At 43.3% G+C, this 26,827-nt stretch overlaps 1 protein-coding gene across 1 annotated transcript in view; it reads right to left on the bottom strand.

Moving 5' to 3' along the window:
* Window positions 1-273: 273 nt before the first annotated feature.
* adgrb1a (adhesion G protein-coupled receptor B1a) overlaps window positions 274-26,827 on the bottom strand; it is a gene marked incomplete at both ends in the record, with an annotated part of 98,775 nt that continues 72,221 nt past the window's right edge. The window contains 14 exons of the mRNA XM_079226980.1: window positions 274-468; window positions 1,349-1,507; window positions 1,743-1,778; window positions 4,395-5,033; window positions 6,339-6,389; window positions 6,485-6,580; window positions 7,820-7,991; window positions 12,398-12,496; window positions 19,550-19,635; window positions 20,922-20,988; window positions 21,274-21,343; window positions 21,432-21,582; window positions 21,721-21,823; window positions 23,526-23,629. Coding sequence (XP_079083106.1) covers window positions 274-468; window positions 1,349-1,507; window positions 1,743-1,778; window positions 4,395-5,033; window positions 6,339-6,389; window positions 6,485-6,580; window positions 7,820-7,991; window positions 12,398-12,496; window positions 19,550-19,635; window positions 20,922-20,988; window positions 21,274-21,343; window positions 21,432-21,582; window positions 21,721-21,823; window positions 23,526-23,629 — 2,028 coding nt within the window. The remainder of the gene's footprint in view (window positions 469-1,348; window positions 1,508-1,742; window positions 1,779-4,394; window positions 5,034-6,338; window positions 6,390-6,484; window positions 6,581-7,819; window positions 7,992-12,397; window positions 12,497-19,549; window positions 19,636-20,921; window positions 20,989-21,273; window positions 21,344-21,431; window positions 21,583-21,720; window positions 21,824-23,525; window positions 23,630-26,827) is intronic.

The raw sequence follows: 26,827 nt of genomic DNA, 5'->3' as shown, positions 1-26,827 counted from the left end.
CTGTCTGCCATGTGAGCCACTGTGGTGTCGGAGATCATATACAAGAAGATGACCAGTATTTAGCAGACAGAAACACCATCAAATGAAACAACTTAGAAAGACACGCTATTTCCCCGTTCTATCTTGAATTGGTTGAATTAATTTCCCTCCCTCCCTCCTCACGTTGGGCTTGAGTAGATATCCAGAGCAGGGCAGTGTGTGTTGTGTGTCAGCTTGTTCGTCTGAGAGGACTGGAAAAAAGAAGGAAGTTGTGGGTGCGATGCAGGGATCTGGTCACACCTCCGTCTGAAGGTCCATGATCTCCTGGCCCACCAGAGGGATGGTGGCGCTGGTCTTCTCCCACTCCACCGTCTGCAGCTCCAGAGGAGACGCCGCCACTGTTTCCAGGTCCTTCCTCATCCAGGACGGAGGGGAGTGGGTCTTCCTGATGCCCTCCCACGCCCGCTTACTGGGGGTCTGCTGCTTGTCCTGCTGGGAAGAGGGCAGAGAGAGAAAGGCTTGTTTTCTCATGGATGATACAATATGTGATGTATTTCAGAGTTATATCGTGAGTTATTTTGGTGGACCAACTTTACCTCGCGCTGAATTTTAGTCTGTCTGCCACCGCAATTTCCAACCCTTCTTTGTGGGTATATGCGTAAAAAGCTAGCTATATATGGGCTACTATAAGGACTGGAATGCAATTAAGGTTGGGTTAGACACATCCTCAAATCACATCTTGGAGAAGTTGATCTCTCTGCCTCTTCCACTTGTATCAATTTGATGACACATTCAAATGTTTAGGCTGTTTTGTCTCTGGGAGGAAGCTAACTTTGTGTGATTCTGCAAAGCTATAACAAACGCCTGATTGGGTCCCGACACTATCGGTGTCAAATAGCTGCACTGTTGATCTGTGAAGGAGGACGCTAAAATCTTTGTCAGACGATAGCCGGTGTTCCCAGGATGGTATCGGCCAAAGTGTTCCGCCTCTTCTGCTCTCAACACGGACCGTTGATCTGCTCGCTCAAACGCTATTGGTCCGTTCTAGTTGGACTAAAAACTGACGGCAACCAAACACTTCCGATACCAAAATCCTGTTGCCTGAAGAATCTGCTTTCATTACACAGATATCTGTTTATGTCATTTGGAGTGACATCTATGCCCCTTGATGTCCCCACAGCTAAGTTATCCTGGCAATAACATCGTAAGCAGATGAATAATGCAATCTGTAAAATTGCTGCACTATTAATTAAACAGGAAACTCCACTCGAGTGTGGAGGTTTGTGCTAATGACTAGCGATGGAAGGAAAACAGCATTAGATATAGGAGAGGGGGTGGGGGCAGAACAGAATAAAGTTAAACTCTTTACACTCATGTTGGTCTTGTCGCTGCTGGCAGAGGACACGCTCCATCTTTTGGCAGCTTTGGCGTCAACAGGTGGAGATTCTCTATCCTTGTCTGCACTGTGAATCTTCCTGTTCAGGTCCTGAAACATGTCCTGGTGGCGTTTCCGGGTGTGCATAATCTTCTGCACAGGGACATTGCACGTTAACGTACGAGGCAAACAGCACAGGCTACCATCAATCCTACTGCACCCCCTTTCACATGTGATGTCTCCAATCCCAACACTACAGTCACACCCAAGCTTTGAATAAATCTGATGAATGTATGCTAGCATCTAGAGGTCTGAATAGCTAAGAGACATCAGCGTTTTGGTCTAAATCTAAAAAAAGCTCTGTAGGAATCAAAGAGACTAAAATTACCTCAAAGTCAAGCTCTGCATAGCGTGATTTTCGTCTCTGGGGGGGAGATGAGACAGAGAGATTAAAGATGTGTCTGGATATCGTGTGCCTTGTGAGCACGCGATCGCTCAAGTGTTTCTGAACGCTTTCATTGTGTCTCCGTGCCGCCTGTCAACAAGGGGTGTTTCTGGGACGCGGAGGAGAGCGGTGAGTCACGAGGGAGGAAACAGGGTTTTGCTGCTGGTCATTCTGACCCTGTTGGCACAAGTTTGCAGTTAACAGATTGTGACCGAATGACCTTTAAGTCCTCCATCACGGATTGGGTGAAGGAAAAGATGACCTTCGGGCTGCTTGGTTGCCGTGGCAGCTGCCGCCTCACACGGCATCATGGAAGTGTGTTTTGGCCCCGAAGTGAAACAGACACCAGCAGGCAGATGTCACTGTGTCGCCTCGCGCTGCACTAGGAGCCGAGTGAAGACTAACCTTTTTAAAGATGCTGTGCGCACTTGGGAGATAGGAAAAAAATCTGGGGTATTTATTGTGATGCAGGGTTTGATGCTAAAAATAATACGACGAGCCCTCTTGTTTGGTTCATTACAGAGAGGGAATGACCTAAGCATGCAAGACATGTAGCACAGTGCTGCCCTGTGGACACCTAATTAATTTAATGCCCCTTTTATTTATTTTTTCGGGATTTAATATCCAGTTTGTTAACATGTGGCTCCCTAGCCGATCATCTGTGTTAATCACTTCCCCCAACACAGAGCTAAAGTTGTGTTGGTCAAACACAGCCTGCGGCACATTACATGGCCAATAGGAGATTTTAGGGGAAACAAATACAATATCACTGATAAGAATGGTTGCAGCACATGCAAAATAATGGATGGCGAACCAAAGAATAAGCTGACATGATATATGGCCTCATTCACGTTGATGTATGGATAGGAAAAGAAGCACAGCATTTGAAATGTCCCTATGTTGAGAGAGAGAGATCATGAAGAGGACACGAGATGAGAAGAAAGGCATATTTACATATATTTACCATAATGCAACAAGGACCGCTACAGGAGAACATTCCTGCCTACGGCAATACGACTTTACAACAAGTCACCGCTAGCCAGATCCTCTGTGGATTAACCACTGTACATGTTTATGGTTATCTACACTTCACACTCAACATATTATTTTACATACATTATTTGCATTTTTGCACTCTCCTATTGTTTGTTGCTGTTGTTGTTATTTTTATTTACACCTCACACACTTAATATGCACATACATACTTGCACTCTTGCACTTCTACTGTTTAAGTTAATTTAAATCCTAAATTAATGCTCTGTTCTTCTTTCTTTCATCCAGCTTTATTTTTATTAGTATTATTATTGTATATATCTTATATATCTTTCATCCCTGTTGTTTTTATATCGTATCTTATTTTCTGTGTAAATGGCTGCTACTCGAAACAAAATTTCCCCTTGGGGATTAATAAAGTATATATTCATTCATTCATACTGCCATAATCTCTCAAACAAAGGCTGGTATTCAAATGTTGTAGTGGAATTAAAGTTGTACACTTTGAGGGCGGTGGAAGTAGTAACTACAGTGGCTCTCGTATTCATTTACAAGTGTGTCCACATCACTAATTCAATCAGTATAGCTACCCTTCAAAATAAAGTTCATATTCGTTCATTTATTCCAATCACCTTTATTTTGACGATTTTTTGATTCTGTCAATGAAACGCACCACTTCCTGTTGATGTTTCACAATAAAGTCTGTATGTGTCCGCATCATTGTTCCACGCTCAGAAAAACTGACCGAGTATAAAGAGTGAGAGTTAAAGGAGGTCTGGAGGATGGGAGTCAAACAAACACAGGACTCTCACTAAGGAGACCAGTGGTTGTGTCCCGTGTGATTGTGTCAAAGTTGACGTATTTGACCTTAGTTTGGTCACATACCTTTTGTCCCTCACTTACTGAACAGAAGTACTTATTTGAACCAAAACGGCAATCTTTTTCTTAACCTAACCAAGTAGTTTTGCTGTGTAAGTAATGGTAGAACAGACGTTTATTTGGAAAAGACACGATGCATGTAGGGAGCGTTAACCCTTCTAGTGACACTAGGACGGCACCTGCAGTGTCATAGTTTGAAGCTCAGGGGTTCTGACCACCGCAAGTTGATGCAACGTCATATCTTTGCTCCCGTCCCCCTGTGTCTGTCAGACTGAGCTCTTATAAGGCTGATATCGTGTCATCTGAAACCAGCAAAACATCTGTGCAGAAAGTGCTACGTTTGATTGACAGAAGTTTCGAAGTGCTAGAAAAAGAGAAAGTGAGATCTGCGGGAGCAACAGCAGGATGTGATGCTGTTCTGATAGGAAGGTGCTGTTTCAGGATCAAGACAACAAGGAAACGACAGTTGAGTTTACATGAGAAGCAAAAAGCTCATTAAAACAAGCAGATCACAGAACAATGACCATGAGAAAAATACACGTATAAAACAGGGGAAATGACAAATTAATATCTCTGATATAAACAAGTTTCAAAATAAAGGCCTGTTAGTTGAGAATGTATGGTGAGCAGTAATATCACAACGTTGACATGCATGTCTTTTTTTTAAGTATGGAGTGTGAGGCTGATAAAAAAAGAGTATGCTGATCAGTTCGGCGGTCTTACCTCCAGCGAGCTCATGGACAGCGTGGAGACGGTCTCACTCTTGGACATCACTCCGGAGTTTCCGGACTCTCCCCCGTCACACATGCTGTTGACTACCTGAGAGTCTCTGGGCATGCTCTGCAGATTGTGTGCAGGTGAGTCTCTGTCCGAGCACGACACGCTGATCTGGTCGGCGGGCAGGCTCTTCAGCCCGAAGCCAGGCATCGGCTCTCCGTTGACGGGGTTAGCCAGGTGAATGAGCCTGGTCTGAGGCAGCTGCTCGATGCCGATGTTGTACTTCTGCTCCTCTTTGCCCTTGGCCGCCTTCAGGGTGCCCGTGTTGTTGGTTGGCAGGATGACGTAGCCCGGGCCTTTGCCCTCGGAGCTGCTGCCCTCGCCGTTTCCTCGAGGCATCTCTCCGTCCAGCTGCTTGAAGAGCTCGCCGTCGCAGATGTAGATGGATTTGGCACCTGGCAGCTCCGTGCTGATTCCCTTGACGGGGCCCTTATCCCTGCGCAGAGTCAGAGTGTGGCTGGTGTAGTCGGCCACGTTCTGGAGGTGAACCTTTGCCATGCTGGCCGGCATGGTGTTAAAGTTCGAACCCTTCTGAAGGGTGAGGGTCCCGGAGGAGGCCTTATCCTCCCCCTGGAGAGAGGAGCGCTTCGTGCCTGCAGACAAAAGAAAGACACAGTTGGACCATGGCCGGATTAACCCGCTCATATCACATGCCGTGTGGCGTCTGTGGCCCATTAAGCCCTCAACCTAACCCTATTTATTGTTTGAGTTGTGTTTAGAGGTTGTACATGGGGATTATATAGGATTGTAGCCCTGATTTTTATGTTTAATTTGATACCTACCGTTTTTTGGATTCATACCATGTTTTTTTCTTGATTTGTACCTTCTCACCTGATATAAATGGGTCCCCTAATTAGGGGACACAGTCTTAATGGGGCTTTTTTTGGCCCCAGCTTTCCTTTGTCAATAACTCCAACACTTTCCCTAGTGAGCGCTGGTGAAGCTGTTAGACGTCTTATCAGGAAAAGACGGACTGGATTGTGCTTTTATATCACCTGATGATTCAGAAGGCATTGCAGTTCAGATGTGACACCATTGCTGTCACTTGGTCAGAGATCACTCACAAGTCAAAGTGTTCAAACTCATCTCAGTCACAACCGAGTGCTCGGACAAATGAGACAACAGAGAGAGAAAAAACATTCTCCAAGGTTTATCTTTGTGAAATCCTCTCCACAGGGAGAACATGGCTGCATCTGGCTCGTCTTGACCCTGTGACCCCCAACCTCACTTCCCTCTAACAACTGCTGGCTGATGGCAGCGTGTGCATCCCGTGTCTGTCGGGCGCTCCATCCGCAACACTACACGTCTCACAACCTCTGCTCCCCCATTCTTACTTTACATACTGTATAAAAGGAACAACAATCAATCATCGCTCTCTGTTCTCTTCTGTCTTTTCTCGATCAGGCGTGCCTGCGTCTCAATAGCTTTTCTGCTCCAGATGCTTTTCTTGATATCCTGTCTCGAGAGATAATCAGATTTCCACTCCCAGCGGATATCAGAGCAGAGCCGGTATCTGATGCGGCACTGTCGGGAGGGGACTTAATTATACAGCGGCAGTGTAGGAGAGACTCCGACAGCCCTATTTATCTGCATATAACTGCTCAGCACCGCTCACCCCACTCCCATCACCACGGTCTGAACTGCCTTATAACTGTAATGTGCTGTATTTCTTGTCAAATCCGCTCCTTGGCGAAAGGGAGGCTGCTGTGATGTTGATCGTAAGACACAAATGCAGAACGGAGGGGGAACACGCCTCGCATCTGTTCCGATAACGTGGAGGAATTACAAGCAGTCAGAAAACAAAGCGGAGGCACGGGGAGACATCTGTAGCTTTCAAGCAGCGGTCCCCAAAGTCTAGTCAGATGCACACTCACATCACACGCGTTCCACCTGGAGCTCACCTGATCTGCAGGCCATATCCACGTCTTTCTCAAAGTCAGTCTGAGGACAGAACACAATACATATGGCAGTCAGTGTACACACCCTTTATGTATTGAATAATAAAAGAGGTTAAAATAGCATATGCATATTCACACCATGAGCTGGGCGTGGCCATTCTGGAACGAGCCTCCTGAATCTCCATTGGCGTCCTCCTGGCGGTCCACCACGCGGCACTTCACCGCCTCCTGAACCTGTAGCAGATCACGAGAGAGCAGGTCACGATGTTGGTGCTGCTGTGATGCATCAGTGCACAACGTCTACTGCTGTGGGCGAGTCGACAGCTCTTGAAGCTCCAAAAGGCGGCAATGTTCATTATATAACGAAAACAGACGTATTAAATCAAGCGTCTGGGTTTTGTCCTAATGGTGGCAGGACAAGCTGAAGTTCATGGGGTCACACAAATCAAAATGGCTCACCCCATTGGAGGGTCATGGACCATCATGATCATGTTGCTCAAGGGGAAATGGGAGCTGATGGAGTCTAGGGCTCACCCGACCCATTAATCACCCTCTAAGTTCCCTCCGTTCTACTTTGTGGTTCTGTCATTTAGAATTACTCCGTACTATAGTTTAAATAAAACTAAATGAAACAGTGTTTCACATTAAAAGCCTTCTAGCGGCTCAGGAGCGCACTCTACCTCTTCCCTAGGGTTTTAATGAGAACCAGCAGCAGGAAGTGTTGAGTTCCTGAATTTTCACACTGATCAAAAGAACAGCAAAGTAGATGTATGTCCTGACAAAAGGGAAAGAGACATACGATGAAAACTACCCCCCTTCAGCTAATTGTTTGCATTTACATTTGTTTGAACATTGATGATGTACATTGTCCCTTTTCAAATGCATAAATTATAAATTACAACTAAAATCATTTCATAAATGTTCCTGGTCCACGTGTCACTGTGCAGCTGAATGGTGAGGATGACATGATTCTGTAATAAGAGCTGTAGAAATGGGCTAGAAATGTAGTATTTCTGCATTCTTCAGTACATATCTGTGCTAGAAGATGGTTAAACTCCAACAGGGTGCGGGAAATAATTCTCCGACCATTTGTAGATGATAGACAGACTATTGACAGAATGGGTTGGCTGTAGGAAGGAGTTTACAAACAAAACAAAACACATGCACTCTCTAAGGGCATCCCATTTAGGGATCACAGTGCTCAGCACGGCCCATGGACCCTCATGACCACATTGATCAAAGGCTCATTTGGGTTGTTGGTGGTTCTAGAAGAAAAGTCTGAGGGTCACCAAACTCCTTCAACCAAAATGTTGATTGATTGAATGGCCAAACCACTTTGCATGGCAACATATCCATTCATATGCTTGGTTCTACATCAGTACACAGAGGCTCTCCGTGGGAGGTGGGCGCTTTAGAGCTCCAAACTGATTGAGAAGCAGTAGCCGCCATCTGTAAGGTGGTGGTGTGAGGTACCTCTCTGCGCAGGATGCAGTGCACCATGACGATGACGAAGCCTTCCAGAGAATCAAAGACGGCAAACAGGATCTGGAAGAGCGCCGAGCGCCGGTCTGTGATAGCGAGGACGGCCGACATCCAGGTGAGAGCCAGCAGGGGCAAAACCACACAGGAGCTCCACAGCGACGCCCTGCAGGACGGGAGGGGAACTACAGTCAAGGGCAGCACGAGTACTGGCTCAACATGACACAGAAGCCTACGCAGTTTCTAACAGATATTTCATATTTGTCATTAGCTAAGACAATTATATTTTGTAACATCTAAGGCAGGTTTTCGATATTAAACAATTTCAAGAGATACACTGGATGTATGTTCCTTTGTAAAATCAAAAAATAGCACAGAAGGGACTGTAATCCTTAATAATCTTAATAAACCAATCTGCTTAACAACCTGGTCACTGCCCACGTTGGTAGCAGCCTTCAGCTCTAACATGCATAAATGCATAATGTCACAACAAATAATTGTGCGACTATCACAAACAAAAACATACATCCAATATCTGCAGATATATGTTCATAGTTCACATATATTACATGCATGTATGTTTAGGATGGTTAAGTCAAACCATAGAGGAACTAGTGCCACAGGAGAGAGAAGGAGGAGGGATGTGAGCAGTGGGGAAAACGAGTGTGATGAGGCTGAAACAGAATGCAGAGACAAACAGAGGCAGAGCAGAGGACAGAGAGACGGAGCAAGAGGAAGAGGCCGTAGCTTTGCTCCCACTTTGCTGTTCTTGTTTTTTCTTTCTCTGAGTCATTCTGTGTTCTAATGTGCACGTCGGGAATGGACACCAACAATAACCACTCACTCAGACCACCTGACCTCGTCATGGGTGCTCACATCTACTTTAAGTTGGATAATATTCCAGTCGTGGAAAATAAATCTCCGGTGCATGCAACAATGGAATAACACTATTATCATAAGCAAAAGGGACGCATTCACAAGTTTGCTTTAACGTTAGCATATTAAACCTTTCCACAGCATTTATTACACGGCCACATCGTCCAAACAATCTGCTGCTCTGACTTGCTCTTTGGAACACAGATACTCTTCTCAATCACGTTTTCCAATTACTTCTACATCGATTAGTGTTTAGCTGCTGTCAATTACACCTCATGCAGCAGCTTCACAATAAAAGCCAGGAGAAGAGCGGGTTTGGCCCTTCAGCTCCTAGAACGCTTTCTACAGTTTATGTATGAGGGACGCGGTTGCGCTTCACCGACAACAAAACTCAAAGTAATCAATGGATATCTAAGAAAATAATGTAATTGTTGTAGCTGGTCTCACAGCACAATTACTCTTTAAAAGGAATACATAAACTGAAAGGACACACCGATACATTCATGTCACATTAAAATGTCCGAAAACACCATTCTGACATAAGCTGTTACAGCAAATACTGACTATGACTAATATGAGGCCGGTGAGCACGTGTTCCTAATCAAGCCATGATGATACTATCACTACAAAGCAGGCACTAATGGAGATTTAATAGTGCAAAATAACAATGTTCATTATCTACTGTCCATCAAAATAATGCTGCTGATAAAAATGCATTTTATCAAAATACATGGTAATAAAAGGCCATTAAATGAAATACAACATGTCCAACATCACTCAATGCTCAGCAACTACAGGGTGGACTATAGAGTACATTCCCAATATGTTAGTGCTGTCCAGTATAGTGAGCATTATGATATCCTATTAAGTATCCCACAATGCAAAACAAAGGCAGACGGATGAGACAGGAGCGAGCAACGCGACTGAGACACATCATGAGTTGTAGCGCAGAAATAATATATTTAATGTGAGTCAGCACAACACAAACAGCCACAAAGCTAGATTCATAAATATGAATATGCTTATTTCCTTTCACAATAAAAGCCCTCGAAATATATATATATATATATATATATATATATATATATATATATATATATATATATATATATATATATATATATACGCTGCATCACTGTTCATCAGGGGAACTTCAATTCATTCAGAGTATTTCAATAACCACTTAAACAAAATAGCTCATTATGTATTCATCATAAACATTGATGTCTGGATTTATTATGGATGGTCCACCAGTCGACGTTGATAACTCAACATCAATGACATACGCAGTGAAAACAAGCCGAATAGTGCCGGCAGTGATCTTTCACCTTGTAGATGAGCTCGCTACGTATATCTACATAGAACTCCCTGTTCAGTGAGCATTGGACAGGGCCGTTGTCTATTTTTCTGATTGTCTCGTTCAAATGCAAAAGAATCATCACATTTCCTATAAATCTTCCTAGTTTGTGATTAACAAGTAGAAGTAAAATGTGATTTGGACAAATGTTATATTGTAAAAACTCATATGTCCATCCAAATAGTAAAAAAAAAGGACAAATGTAACACCATAAGTATAAAGCTTAATGAACGTACTATGTTAACATACTATCCATTCTTGACATTCTCTCCACCTCTGCTATTAGATAGGCTAGACCAGTGCTGATGTTGGCCATTTTTTCCTTCATTTGATGAGTCTCATCATGTCAGACCTGTTTCAGAAGCTTTCCTCCCGGCTCTCAGTAATACTCTGGAGGACATACTCAGCTATAGTTCTGGCTAAAAAAAAGCTGAAAAGAAGAACAACGTAATAGTACTACCGTAAAAAGGAGCAAATGGCTGAATCCTCCCTAAAGTGAAATCCACGTTGTTTTTGGTTTCCATATTCATCGTTCATAAGCTAAAACAATTTAACTGTAGCCTTTCCAACATTTCCATTTGCAGGGAGCGCTGTTCTCCGATACAATCCACCAGACAGGAAACATTAAGTTCAACCAAAAAACGTGACGACAACACTCCTTCACCCAGTTATGCCCACATGGTTTTAGACACGCTTGTGGTACTTTCAGTAATTACAAACCATAAGCATCTTAGCAGTAATATCTTTAGCTGCGTCACAAACTAGTGCAACATGTCAACACATGTATGAAACAAGATTGACTGGAGGCCATGCCAGATAGAGTCAATACTCTACTAAGTCAATCTGGGTAATTAGAGGCTTTCGTGTGGTTGTAAAAGTCACGATGGGACCAGAAGGAACATTTCAAAATGTTGCCTGTTTAGATCGGAGGTGGTCTAGCAAACATCAGCAACCTGTGCCAACGACAAATACAGCTTTTTGCATGAGTAATAAGCAATATGGCAACGTGACTGATAATATCATGTATGTTTGCTCGAAGGTTCACGTGTCTTTTGGAGAGACGAGACCAGATCTGTTCCCCCATGTGTGGAGGAAGAGAACTGGTCCAGTGTTGGAGGCAGAGCCACATCCATTCAGTGAAAGTTGCTCAGTGGATATGCAACAAACGCCGAGAACATGATTCCAACTACCTTCATCCATGGGGCCATTGAGCAAGCGCACACTTCCTTTCACCAAACCTCCCAGCCGGTCGGTCTGAGGCTCATTCACATGAGTGCATGTGACTTTTGGTGCATTTAACAACTTTTAGGACCTAATGATCTAAACAAGGGTGATTTAAGGGTTTGTACCGGGTTGATTTCCATGGAAAATTATTAGCTTTCCTTAAAAGACTCTGTAGTCATCATCGGACATAGATAATAAATCTGATCTGAACAAAAGTCCATAATGGGACTGGGAGAATGATGAGAATATTCAAAATGATGATACTGTTCCATATCATACTTTGATCCAAAACATATAATACATGGATCAAGGGAAAAGTATGAGCTGGCAATAACAAACCACAATAGGGAAATAGAAAAACAATATAATTTGAAGGGCTAAAAGCTACTATTCATTGATTTTGAGTAAAAGTGAAAATAAATAAATATATATAACCAACTCTAGAGTGAAATATCTGCTGCATTGTTAACACGTTTCACTCTTTCTTATTTTGCAGTCGTCACAGCCACTAGCCAGAAAAGCAATATGCGTGTGACGTGTGTCAGCAATGTCAGATTACAGACTATGAAGTGAAATGATGTGTATTACTTGTTCAGTCACAGCTATTTAAAACAGAGATGAGCTATTTAGAGGCTGTTTTGTGGATTGTAGTAGAGAGCAGCACTACCTGTAACAAACCAAAAGGCCTTGGTTGATCGTAATGGAAGTGATCCATCTACTCATAGATCACTTTAATAAAAATAACACACACACACACACACACACACACACACACACACACACACACTGACATATAGAGTGTCTGGCTGTCCCTCTATGCAAACACGACCATGGCCTCCGCAACACGTGCTCCAATCAGCTTTGTGACTTTGATGATCAAACACAAACACACACAGTCTCATTCAATCGTCCATCACATAATTATTAAATACATATATACAGTAAACACACGGGCACAAAAGCTTCAGCAGCCTTTCATACTGAGTGAGACCCTGCCTGCCGGTGAGAAGAAAAAATGACAGAGGGAGAGAGAGGAAGAAGAGGAAGAAGAGGAAGAAGAAGGGAGAGAACAGAGGCAAGGAGAGAGTTAAGGAAAAATAATTAGCGGGACTAACATGGCGTTACTGGTAGCTGTGGTGGAAACGTCAGCCGAAGAGATAACTCCGCACTTGGCACATTTGAGCGTCATATTGTACAGTGGCACTGTCATCTGACTGCAAAGTCAAATTAACACGCTGTAACATAACACAAACAGATACAAATGCACCCTACACACACAGACTCACACGTCGGGCACGCACACAGTGAGTCACAGTGCTTCCTCGCACAATCTCTCTCTCAGGGCTACAGTCCAACCGGTGATGTGTGTGCCTGTTTTAGGATGGGGGGGGGTTACCTGTGTGTGACTCTGGGGACAGGGGAGGTGGGTCACATGATGCTGCTGCTCTGGTGACTGCTTTGATTGACATTTATCTGCTGAAAGGCTTCATCTCGACGCCTGATTTGGAGCATTCCACCTCTGCTGCTCTGCTTATGAAGATGTGCCGGATGTGCCTCGCCCCCGCTCATCTCAATTTGTGCGAACCGCGTTTTTTACGGGCAAAGCCAAGAGCTAAAGCTAAAGGCGTTACGCACACAGACACACTTGTTTCTGTGAGAGACAAGCGACGAAGCTTTCATTTCCGCTATCGACCATGGAATAAACAACCACTAGTTCTGCTTTATATTTGTTGTGGAAGTCCCAAACATGTCGGAACATGAAACGCCCTCGTATTTGGGTTCAAAACCAATCATCATCCGTCATCCGTAGCCGCACACAGATCGGTGAATTTCACCGACTCCTCCAGCAACTGCGTCTCGCATATCTCCGTAAAACGATACCGATTATGCCATCCACCATGGAAATAACCACCAGTTCTGCTTTATACTTTTTGTGTAAATTCCACATATGTCGGAACATCAAACTCCATGGTGTCTGGGTTCATAATATTATCCGTAGTCCCACAACAGCGTCTCAATGAAGCCGCTGTCAGCGCTGGTTCAGGCGGAGCAGCAGCAGTTTCATTCAGCAACGGGGAGACGCCGGTGGTGACGGGCGGAGCTTCTCAACGCTGATTCTCAACGCTGATTGGCAGCCGCAACTTTGCGTCACGCGATTTCTCCGCCGGAGTTGGGAGAATTCAACACACGCGAATTCGCGGCGCGTCTTTCGCTTTGTTCGCCCCAGGTCAAACGTTCTGTTCGCGCCGCCTCAAACGCGTCTATCTCGCCGCCCCGCGAATAAATCGCCAATTCGCAAATTCGCGCCGCGTCCGGTGTGAACGCGGCGTAACAGTGCATTACGTGGTGGTGGCACGTGAGATGTAAAATCACAAATGTGTGTTTTTTGACAGAGAGAGTGAAACAGGCAGAGAGGGGAGAAGGTAGAAGGTGACAAGATTTTCTAAACTTCTATTTTCTAAACTACATTATATTCTCTTCCTTTTTCATTCATGAAATGGCCCGTTGATATCGTCACCATTCGTGTTTGATGACGTCACCGCCGTCTCGTCTAAATCATGGAAAAACAGAAAAGGTAAGTGACTAACATCTTTCATCATAGTTTTTGTTCATGATATTAACATTGTTTGCATCAACATGTGTCTTACTTTGAAGTCCTGAAAATTGATTCTCTTTGTCATTGTAACATTCTACTCATGAAACTAATTGTTGAGATCTGAAAACACCGCTGAAAACAGATCAAGCAACAGGATTGAAGTTCACCGATCTTCTTTATTAGTACCTATCGTTGCTGTCGACATCCTGATTGTCTGAACGCTCCTGTTGCTGGTCCCATCTGACCTCTTCTCATCAACGTCGCCAACACTTATCTGAGTGCAATGCTAAAAGAAAGAACCAACGGCCAGAGCAACGGAAATAAAACTCCAAGAGACTAAATCGTATCACTGCAAGTGCTGCTAACACGGAGGAAAAGATTACACTTCATAGAAACCTCATCCTAATATAATTATAATAGTCCTTTGGCTTTCGGGTACATTTTGAATTGGGAAACTATGTTAAAAAGTTTTTCTTTCCAATTGCGACGACAAAGTATCTTTCCTTTTTTTCCGACTCCGATGAGCATTTTCTCTTTGGCATAAGTGCCAGACGCTCTTGGACAGAAATAAAGCTACCAGACCTTTGTCATGTCTTCTGTACGTCCCCTGGATGTCACTCTGAAGACATCGACGCTAGAACTTAATGTTCACTATCGGATTTCTAGACTGCGGAGGCAGTTCAGAAGCAATTGTGATTCAACAGATCTCTCCAGATTGAATCATATCACTGATCAAATGATGATCACAGGAAGCTGTTGTTTGGTTACATTTTGCTTTAAAGGAGTTCACTGAAGAATGTGATATTAACTTTATATACCTATTTCCAACAGTATACAACCAAAACAGAGGAACAGATCACTTCCAGGTATGATCACAGAGAACATGACTTAATTTCCCCTCCAACGCCCAAAGCTAAAAAAGCTCCTGAAACCACCAGAATTCCATTTATAACTCTGTGTATCTTCTGTGTAGTTTCTCGAAAAGACGGACTACAACGCTGGAGATATTGACAAGTAATAACAAACTAATCTGTTACCATATGGCCTCCTGCTAAACAACAATTAAAGCTGAAGAGCCGAGGGAATCGATTTTTGTCGCCCCTGGACGCCTGGATTAGAAATCACATAATGGAAGAAATTCAATTTCAAGTAAAAGGGCAATACGGCCGCTAAATGTACGCCGCAGGCAGTGATATTAAAAGGCAATCAAGACTTTTTGAAATACAACACCATTTCCCAGGATTTACGGATTGAGAGGCAAAAGTTGGCTGGTTGGTAAGGTGGGTCGAGATGCATTGAGACAAATAAATAAATATCCTATACAGAAAAACACAACATGGATCTGCAGCGCTGGAGTCCTTGAGTCAAACGTAAACCTTCTTCGGTTCGCTAACCAGGACGCTGCAAAGCTTTGCATTCACAGGAACACTAGGGATTGGAAGTACAACAACACGTTTTCATCTGGAAGCTTAATGCTCTATTACAACCTGTAAATACACAGGCTTGATGATTAAAACTATTTAAGCATTCGTTAAGGACAAAACAAACTCCAGCGCCGGTTGGAATTAGGCCTCCGTTGTCTGCTTTAATTTTCTCTGACAATTAGCTTCTAATTTTCGGGGGAAACGAGACTCAGCAGTGAGGGTGGTCTCTGAGGTGTGAGCAGACCTGCCTGCTGCAGAGGCTGCTACGCACTTAATTGGATGCCGCACCAATTAATTAGCTTCTTAAAACATGTTTTGCATTTGAACCTCGAGACCCGCAGGAGAGGCCAGTGAGTGAAAGGTGGTGTGAGGTTGCCAAAGGTGGGAAAAAAGAAGCATTTGAGCCTCTTCATTTCCTTCTTTTGTTTTAAAAAATAACTACAAACAGGCTAATCACCAGATGGTTAGCACAAAAACATACAGCGTCATTTCAAACCAGTCTGATTTCATTCAGAAGGCTTAACCAATAACCAACACGCCTGAGTTGCCTGAACGTATCGCATCCGCAATTTTCATTTGCATTCTCAAATCTGACCATGGCGCAAAAGACCGTAACTGCTTACCATGAATAATGTGCAGGAAAAGATAAGATGCAAGGCGGAAGTGGACGAAAGTACAAAATAATTGTTTACTTTGTTATGTTATTTGTTTTGAGATGTCATTTGATCAAAGTAGCCACTATTTAATAAAGATGGACTTTATGTAAGAGATCAGATAAGCCTTTATCAAACCCTAGAAGGTTGTTGCAGTTACGCAAGGATGGAAATGAATACGGATAGAGGATGTCAAAAATATTAACTATCACAACTGTGCTTACCAACTGAGTCGACCGTCAACGTTAACCAAGCCCGAACCATCAGCAACAAGATACTCCGCAAAGGGCTGCCCCAGCTTCTACCCAAAAGAAGTGAGAACACATTGGACTGGGGAACTACTGCATTTGGGAAATAAGTTGTACGATGCCCTAAGTGTCTCTAGAAGGAGCTGTGTAAAGTCTGACGCACTGCCTCGGGCTCCAGATTACAAGTTTGAAAATTAAAGAAATCTGGGGGCGGAGCTACCTTAGCCACGACTAGCCAAACACACCCCAATCTCTCGCCTGGTTTTGACAAGGAAGCAGAACGGGTGGAGTGAAAAAGACAATATCTATGGTTCTGCTGCATTTGTTCTGTTAACTTCTTTTTGAATATGTCGTTATAGGAATTAAACGCCTACCTTGCTCTTTTTACATGTATACTGGTATCTTACCTCAAGGCAATGCAATGGAAGCCGACCCCTTTGTTTTGACCGCGTGGGAAAAACCCACATGGAGGTGTCCGCATGCTATTTCTAGCTAACTGGACAGGATTGGAGCGAGCCAAGCCACCAGCACTAATCATATCCCCCCACAGGTCCACTTCCTAATTCCACATGCATTTAACTTAAAAATGTTCAAAATGTAGGGGGGAAATTCATATATTTTCTCACATGGCATTATATTGCAGAATATGTTTTTGCAAAGTCAGGAGTACTATTGCGAGCGACCGTTCTCGCAACAACTCGCATTTAGAAATCCCCAAATGATCGGTAGGCGGAGATCTACTCATTGTCTTGTATCGCGAGACGCAGTCTGAGGCATTGAGGCCGAAGAAAGACTCATTTAAACAGCAACCTGACCGATCCTTATTGTCAGACATTGTCAGATCTACTTTTCTACAAGTCTACGACTCCATCGGACGCAGAGCACACACTCGAGTAATGCAATCACGTCATGGCCATACTAACCTTGCACACACACATGCCCACGCCATTTAAGTCAGTAGAAGATATTAATATTATTGCATTGAAACTAGCAAGTGTTATTGTTGAAACAGTCACAGCTTCTCTAGTAGCATTCAGAACCTTAGGCAGTGATGAGTTATATTCTATCCAGCTAGGAGGTAGCGTCAAATGCAAGGTCAATAGTGGAATAGGGAGGTAAATAGGCAGGAAGTAATAGTAAGCCAATCAGAGGTGCTTGCTAGAAGATTCAGCGGATTTGGTGATGGGCAGGGCTGGTAGCCATACTTTTGAGAGAGGGGTGGGGTGGGGGGGTGGGCAGGTATTTTTTACCCAATCACTGATGACATGGAAGGGGGCTTCTGAGACTGATGTGTTCCTGATTGGAGAGCCCTGAGTGAGAGAGAGGGGATTCTGTGCAAACTCAAACATGACATATCAGACAGCAAAAACAAGTACAGTTGAACAGAGAGATCATTGAAGAAAGCAAACATTTTCAGAGAGAGAGAGAAAATAAAACATTTGAATGCACCAACAATGCCAATGGAGACAGAACAGCCTGCGGGTAAAGGGGAGCATGGCCATGTGCTCTGTGGTTTGACCAACCTGGCCTTTTCATACTCAAGTTGCCAATTGGTGACAGTGTTCATGCTAAAAAATGAATGTGTTCTTTACCTATTTGTGTCTACAAAAACTACTTTAACAATGTGCAAAGAAGTGTTTTGTTGCAAGATTTATTTCATCTGACATTTAAAGGAGCACTCCAACATTTTGGAAAACTTGCTTGTTTGCTACCAAAGCCGGAGTCAGATGCGCTGGGAAGGAGGGAGTGCGTACCTTCATGGAGACGCAATGTTCATTAACTAAGAGATTACCTATTGCTCATACGTCACAAAATAAGACACCGAGCTGTCTGGGTTCATACCATCATCCAGACACGCACTCACAATGTTACTTACGCTATCTAGCAAATCCCACATTGAGTGAATTAATCTGGTTTACTACAGCGGCATGGACCCCAAATAAACAGATTTAGCTGTGATTTATTTGCAATCAGAAGGATCCCGAAATAACTACATAATGATGCCGATTTGTAGAGTGTCTGACGTCAGCTTTGTCTGTCTGCAAAACGAAAAGCCAAGATTCTTGGTTTCAGAATGGAGGTTGGATGGATAGTGCTAGCCTATGCTAACATTGTAGCTGCTTCATCGACACTTAAAATAACGTCATCTAGGCATAAATATGGTCCGGACATTATTGTGTGTATCATAGGCAGTCTTTGGTTTATAGTTTTGTCCAGTTTTTTTTTACTAATATGAGATACTACTGTGGAGCTCTGGGTGGCTACATCATTTCTTTCCTCCATTTTAGAATTAATGTCTAGATATAAATATTTACATCTTTGCATCGACGTTGAATGTAATCGTTGCGCATGAAAAGTTTGCTTTGTGTTTGGTGTGAACACACCATAAGCAATGTAGTGTTCCCAAATGTTGGAGTGTTCTTTTTGCAAAAGGCTAATAATAGCCCCACACCTTCAAGCAGCATAGTGGTTTGTCAAGTTAACTCATCTCAACGGTAAATGGGATGACAGGGACCTACAAAACAGTGGCTTGATAGCAATTAAGTTGTATTTCTGTTACTCTGTCCATTGGCTCTGTTGGTAATGCCACTGGTGATAGTAAGATTGTATTTCCCAAAGTAAGAGCTGAGTTCTCTTGTCAGAATCTTAGCTTGATGCAGACTTTTGGTTCAGAGGGGAAAAGCTCAGCAGTCACTTTGTTGCAGTTACAATGAGCACAATGTTATCCCAACCGACAAAACCAATGGCCAAAGCTATGCAAATCAAACTGAAGTTGTGATGAACTGTGTTATTGGCTTCTCATTTAGTGTGACCTTGCTGTTTTAAAGCCCTGCTTCCCTCTACTAGAAATAACCAAACAGGAGAAAAAAGACACGGATGGATCTACAGAACTTTACATCAATAGCAACACCTGCAAACAAAGAGCAGCTGGAGGAAAACGTGACACATTTGAAACTTAAAAGAAAGCAATGAGATGAGTCAACATCTTGCTGAGTCTGTGCAGGACCAATAACCAGACAGCCTTCCCCACATCTCCTATCTGCTTTCTAACAGGATTCTATCCTCCAGAAACATTGATCACAGTCTTAGACGTATGAGTAAACTCATTTTCTTTTGGCCTCTGATCTTATTTTTGATTAGTCACATTTATCAATATCTTTTTCCTTTGTACTCCTCGTCCCCCTGGTGTTAAAAATGAAGCGCCATCTTCAATCAAAATTCTGAAATGGCGGCAGAGGATAGTTTCAGGCAAAGAGTCAATAACTGCGCTAGTCCCGCCCCCTAGCTGAGCTACCCGGCTGGTTATAGGTCACTGTGTAAAATGGATGTGTGGTATAAGGCATACCCCGCCCTCTCCTTTAGTTTCATATCTGTAATGCCGTCTTTGGACACCAGTTTGTTAAAAACGAGAATCCCAATAACCATGTTAACCTGTCGAAGAGAAGAGGCACATGATTAAAGCAGAGCAAAGACACTTTCATCACTTCAGAACATGCAGATCTAACCTGATGATGATGAGGATGATGATGATGAGCATACACGTACATATCATTTCAAACACACACACACACACACACATTATCTGTACTTACTGTAGGCTCTGCAAAGTAAATACTAGACTGTATCATCTTAAATGGTAATGACAAAAACTATCAGCCACCCAATGAAGCATGAGATTTAAAACATGGTGGAAGGATGGATTGCTAACATATTAACATATTACTCAATGTAGACAGTTTCATACATTAAATATAAGCTGTGCGTGAAATCAAAGGTTGGGGGAGGGAATGTATTGGACTGCAGTGACTGATGCTACTGCTTTGAGGATTCAGTGTATAATCTCTCGTACGAGCCACTGTGAAGGCGCTCAGAGTGGGCGGGGCCTCCAGTATGGTGCCAATTGAGCGGGAGCTCTTTATTGGAGAAGCAGCTTGTGTTAAAAGAACACCCCGAATACGCCGTGCACGTGTAGGTGGGGGAGAGGCTCTGGGAAGTGAATCAAGAAAACTGAAGCTAATTCATTTGATTAGTGAAACAAGGACAGTGCTGCTACAGTGTGTGAGTGTGTTGCTGGAACACCAGGAGGGCTGAGATGATGGTCTATATCTAAATGTGTCTCTGTATGATTTTCATGGTTAATGTAGCACTGCCCTTGTTCTAATTTAAACAGCAGCTGCAAGAAAGGAGAAAGTGGATCCCTAACTATGCTGGTATTCAATCATGTAGCTGCTATATTCTCCATGATCTTCTATATTGGTTTCATTATTAATTCATTATTGAATTATTATGAAATGAAGTGAACATTTACCAAAACCACTATTACATTATTATTATTATTATAGTAAATGCCCCAAAATGCAACCTAACACACTAGAAATACTTAATAATGAATCATAAATAATTATAGTTAAAGAAAAGGGGAGGAAAGGAGGTAGTACATGAGGAAAGGAGCAGGCAGGAAGGAAATAGGGTTTTAAAAAGGAAAGGATGAGGTAGTTTAAGTAAGACTTTCTTTAATGTATTTATTTCTCCCATTTTAATATTGTGTTTTTGTTAACATTATTGCTGTGTTACATCCCTGTGGGTAAATATGGTTTTATTGTTGTTTAAAGTGGCTTAAAGCTGTTACGTGTTGCATATTGGTCGTATATATTGGTCTAAACTTGGAGTTAGTGGAGAGGTTTTAAAAGACAGACTGAACAGAAAGGAAGAAATACCAAGACAACAGCTGCAGCGGGTCCAACAAATGCATAGAGAAGACCTCCTTCCAGAGACAGCCAGCAGCTAAAGAGAGGAGCAGGACAAGACAGACGTGGAGAGACATGATTAAAGAAGGAGAGATGATAGTGATGAGTGAGGCAGGGCAGGGAAGGGGGATGGAAACATTAAGGGTTGTAAAGAGGAGGGAGAGACATGAGGTGAAAGGTAGAGGACATGACAAGAAAGAGGAGAAAGAGAGAGATTAATTATGCTGCAAACAGAAACCCCCATTCCATGTGTCATATCCCTGCATAAATAGTAAAGAGGTGGAGGTATATGGATTATGGAGCCATAGGAATACATGCTTACTAGCTCGGTGTTCCATATCCTTTCGCCTTGGTGAATCCCACTGAGATGGCCACCACTAGTGCAGGGAGACCTGGGAAGAAGACACAATGCACATTAACACGGGCCGAAGGGGAGAAACCAGAGGAACGACGTGACCAACACCGGACGGAGGGGCCCACCCCAGCCGAGACACAGGAAACGCTTGCGTATGATGCGGTTCCTGAGGCGACCCGTCACCGCCATGTACGACTGCCACGCCTCCGTCAGAACCCAGCAGAACGAGGACAGGAAGAAGAAATGAAGGAATGCAGCAATCAGGGTGCACAAGACCTGAGAGGACGGGAACACAAGTCGAGAAAAACAAACAAGGAGTGAGATTCTCAATGAATGAGGCACACTGTGATGGTTTGTATCAAGTAAATACGGATGCAGATTAACCGGCACGCTGGTCTTAGGACCGGTTCTCACCTTATTCCGGGTCTGAGTCTGTCCGATGAGAATAAGGGCATTGGAGGAGATGATGGAGAGGCAGAAGTTAATGAGGATGACTGAGCGCTCAGACCGAATGTACCTGCAGGAAAGAGATGGAAACAAACAACAACAATGATTGTGGTTTCCTCCAAATGCTTACTCTGGTGGCTTCTAACACAACAGACCAATAGACAAGATCCCAACGGTTGCAAGCGATGGATAGAGAGTAGGCTCCCCTTATTGGAGAGTGTCGCTTCCAATCAGCAGCAATATGCATCCGCCCCACGGTGAAACAGGTTACGATTCATCACAACTATCCAAGCAATACGCAAATGATCTCGGCAACCTGCACAGCTGCATAGATGTCATCTCTGCTTGTTCCCCACGTGGCCATTTTAGCTTTGTAATTGAATGCATGAAACGAGGTAGCGAATTAGCTAAGAAGATGATGTCCAGCCGACAACAGCTGCATTGCAGATATTTTCTTCTGCGTCAATAGCAACCAACCAAAGAAGCAGTCACATTACATGGTAAATGGTAAATGGACTGTACTTGTAGAGCGTTTTCTAGTATTCTAACCACTCAAAGCTCTTTAACACTACATGTCATCATTCACACATTCATACACTGAATGGGCTACCATGCAAGGTGCCACCTGTCCATCAGGACTATCTAACCATTCATTATCATTCATACAGCGCCGCAACAGCCTGCGGGAGCAATGTACAGTAGCCACATCTGTTAGCCCACAATGCCAAGCGTCAAAGATGCAGCCAGGGTGCATGGAAGACAATAGGTGTTTAGACGCTCATCATATGCCACAAATGTCAATGAGAGATATCCCGCACATATTTGAATAGCTGAATAAATAGGACACTTGAGTTCTGGAACCAGGCTACCAGGCTACATGAATTACAAAAGTACCACCAATTTCTGTAGTCCATATTGTCCTACCGTCAGAGAGCTCATAGTCAGCATGCAGCTGGAGTCACGTGCATAAACATGCTATACAGACATTACTGTACGTGTCCCTACAGGAAGAGATGGTGCTTTCAAATGGACTGGTGTTTACTGGTCCATATGCATGAGCCAGCGTAGGAACATTTACAACTGTCATTAACCTTTCAACCTCTCTTGGTTATGGCATTGAACTGCAGGTTTACTACCTAAACAGCAGCATACTGTGTACTTGACTTCCCATGTCACACACAGGGATGCTCAAACTCCATTTGAAGAGCCACACAGGAGGTCTGAATACGGCTGCACATGAAAGGATGGTTATGTTATCTATATGTTGTATATTACAATTAGAGATGTTCCAAAAGCACTTCTTCCTCTCCAGATACTGAATACCAACTTATTACCACTGCATTCAAATAAAACAAAATAGAGTTATTCTTTGATTAAAACTAGGGGTAAGAAGTTCAGGTCATAGTAATATATATTTTGTATTGCTGTGAAAACATCTGCTTCAAAACTGGATTTGTCACCAACAACTTTACAAGATTACAATTGAATATATCATGATAGCGTTAGGTTATAATCCTATAATAACATAATTACTGAATAGCACTTGAATGCACCATAATGTAACTCAATGCATCCTCCTTTAGCATTAGCTGTTAGCTCAGTTATTTAACCTAGCAGGACTGTGCTGCCCACAGATAATGTTAACCTGCTGCTTTCAATATAGATGTGTCATTCTCTAATTGACGCTCTCGTCAAAGCTCATGCTAGCAGAGTGATCACCAACTTTCTCTTAAAACCGACACAATGTCTCAAAACAAGAAGCTTCCTCTCACCTCCAGACCGACACGTAGATGATGATGAGCAGCAACAATGTTAGCGAAGACACTCCACAGCCCACGATCAGCGTCACGGATGGCAGCTGCGTCTTATCCATGTTCTGAAAAGTAAAAGAAGGAGAATAACAAGAATGTGAAAAAAAAGAGGCTGTGGTCACGTCTCCGAACCTTTTGATGCAATCGTGACTCATTGGCCGACCCCTGCGTCTGCATCGACTGCATGATGATTAGAACTACTGTCGCGAAAAAGGCTCGAAAGCACCGCTGCAAACAAAGTGGTCGAGGAACTTCGGCCCAGTCCTGCAGAGTGTTTGCAAAGACTTTGACAGGAGCTGTCAGCAGATGAATACAAACACAGAATAATTCCCCCGGTGACTCGATTTGTTGAGAGCTCACCTCCTAACTGGGTCACAGACGGTTCAACTGCAGTGGTCTGGACTCTGCTTTGCATCCCTTCAGTCTCTCTGATGCGTTTCAGGAGGACAAAGTTCTCAGACATTGGAGCTCAAGTTGCAAAAACACTGGTTTACGTGTTAATCTCACACAGGGAATCTAAGCGTCATCCTGTCATTTAACAAAGCGATATCAACACGTAACTTTGTTCACTTCGGGGCTGCACCCAAAACGTACTTCCCCATGCGGTAATAGATTCTAAAGACAAGTTCAATACCCCATATAAATTTTGTGTTGGCATGCAATATGCGATCTAAAAATTGGATCAGGGAAAACACACGTTTCTGCAGGTGTTTTGCAGACTGTTAAACTTCCAGGGAAGAAAACTTGATTCAATATAATAAGAGTCCTGCCCAGCTGATCCAGTTCCACTATTCTAGATCCAGCCTGGATGCACACGTTCTGGTTCAGCTGACTGGCCCAACATATTAAACTAATACTCAGAGGTCTCTCAAGGAAAAACTCCAATTAGACGCTGGACTCGGCATCTTTGGCTCATCACAATCCGCCTCGTGGCTTCCTGCTGCCGTCCTCCATGTTGGGGATGACTGTCGCCGAGACTCCCCCTTCTTTCCAGGGATAAATGGCTGACATGATTTCAGTAATAGAGATGGAAAGACTCAATTAATGAATTCTCAACTGTCAGGGAATCATTTCTTACTTACCGAGGAGGTCGGGGGAAACTAATGTATCATGGCGCTTGCTCGAGATCTAAAGAGTAGCACTCTGTACAACAATTATTCTATTGCATCTTACTTATTCTTACTTTCTCTTCTGAACATGTACTGAGTTTACTTGACGTTTTTGTGAAATATAGCATTAAAAAAATGTATTGAAAGAAAAATCGTATAAGCACTAATATGATATAAATCTATATATTATAGAAAAGGCAATAACTACTACCATGTAAACAGAATATATACATATCTTTTTTGTATTATTATTATTTTCTCCCCGCATAATCCAATATGGGAAACTGTGCTGATAGCCAGGTGTAAACACTAAGGCCCGGAGATCAAGTAACTATCCTCCTAACAGGTGGAGAAGGGTCAGGCTATCTATCAGCTAAAGGTAGCGGTGGCTCTGCTCGTGTGTTTTTAGCATGAGTTGTTTGTAAGATGCTCAGAGGCATTAAAGAGTAAATTATGAACAAACATGCTGCCCCTCTGACCACAGCAGCCAGCAGCGCTGCAGCAGAGGTGTCACGAGTGACACCGCGAGTAAGAGCGCCGACAACACGCTGTGATGTCGGCCATTCATGATGTGGCTCTGTGGGCGGCGACGCGGCCGCTATAGAAAACGGACATTTTTACAATTCAACTGGAGAGACTTGAGATTGGACCGGAGACTCATGGACAGATGATTGGAATCAGGGAGATTAAGTGGCCGCCGGCGGTACAGCCGAGTGTTTATGGTGGTAAGTGGAGTTGTAAAGGTTAGCGGGATGACTTCACACACCAGAAGAAGCCCGGCACTGCCTCAGGAGCTGTGAACTCAACACAAATTATTTCACCGCTTTAGCTCTAAGTGAGAGGCTTTGCTACCCTGACGTGAATACAATTATGTGGGGGATGATGCACACACACACACACGCATGCACACGCACACGCAGGTATCTGGCATCCACGGCTGGAGAGGAGTTGGCAGACTCGGCTGCAGAGCAAGGTGACTTCAAGGTGATTTATGAATAAACCACGCTACCTCCCAAAAACACACACACACACACACACAGTGATGTGTGCCTTTACATAACACACATGCTATACGACTGACATTCTTTACGATGCTTAATACTGACAGCTAAATGCCCTGCATGCAGACATTGTCTTAGTTGCCATGGCTACGCTGTAACATGGCAGCTGCAGCAGCAGGGTGGGAGGCTGTGTGTTTATGCTGCTTGGGATATTTCAGCTTGCCAATATTGATCTCTAAATATAGACCCACTAATGTCTTGTGTCTGTCTTGATCATAATATTTAAAACAACATTCAAAGTTCTGGTTCAATATATTTATACATCCCATCATCCCAACACTCTTTTGGAGCAGCGCAGGGAGGAGAAGAAAAACTCCAACACTAACTGATTCAAAATCAATAAAGCTTTGTAGTATGAAAAAGATACCAGCAGCCGCTCCGCATCCTTTCACCATCTTACCTTCATTGTAAAAGAAAGACAAACACAGCCTAATATATATATTTAATTTGACCCATTGCTAAGCCCCACCCCCCGCTGCTCCTCATACTGCTACTTGTAGTCCATCTATTGACCGGGTATGTTGTCTGTGTTACACTGTGTGACAATGTGACAATGTTGCTGGAGGTCAGGGGATTCATAACATCAGAATTAATGACTGTCAAACCGTAATTGTGTGTATTACATTTTACAACAATCAGTCCAATAATTGTTGGGATACTCAATGAAAAAAACTAAATGGAGAAGTCTGGGGTGTTCATCACGTGAACAAACTATGGATGTCCACCAAGTGGTGTGCCCACCCGTCCAGTAGAATAAGTCAATGTATTGACCTACTGGTGGGGTGAGAAGAAAGGTCAGAGGATCACCAACGTCATATGAATACACCCTCTGGGAACCCTGACTATCTGTAGCACATTTCACTGAATCACAGATGTCAACCTCATGGTAGCACCAGAAGACATTTTAGGGATTCACCACAGTAAGGTAGCTTTATCCTTCGGGGACCATGAATCTTCAGTTTTGCAGCAATCCATCAATTAGTTGGTTAGATATTTCCACCTGGGCCAAATTTGTAGACTGCCCATCCAGTAGACATTAGCATTCCTAGCGCCGATAGTGCAGCTAAAAATGACTAATGAATAATCGAGGTCA

Source organism: Taurulus bubalis, assembly GCF_910589615.1.
Source record: "Taurulus bubalis genome assembly, chromosome: 12".
Classification (NCBI taxonomy): Eukaryota; Metazoa; Chordata; class Actinopteri; order Perciformes; family Cottidae; genus Taurulus; species Taurulus bubalis.
The sequence above is the reverse complement of the archived record's forward strand: the minus strand, read 5'-3'. Positions and strand labels throughout refer to the sequence as shown.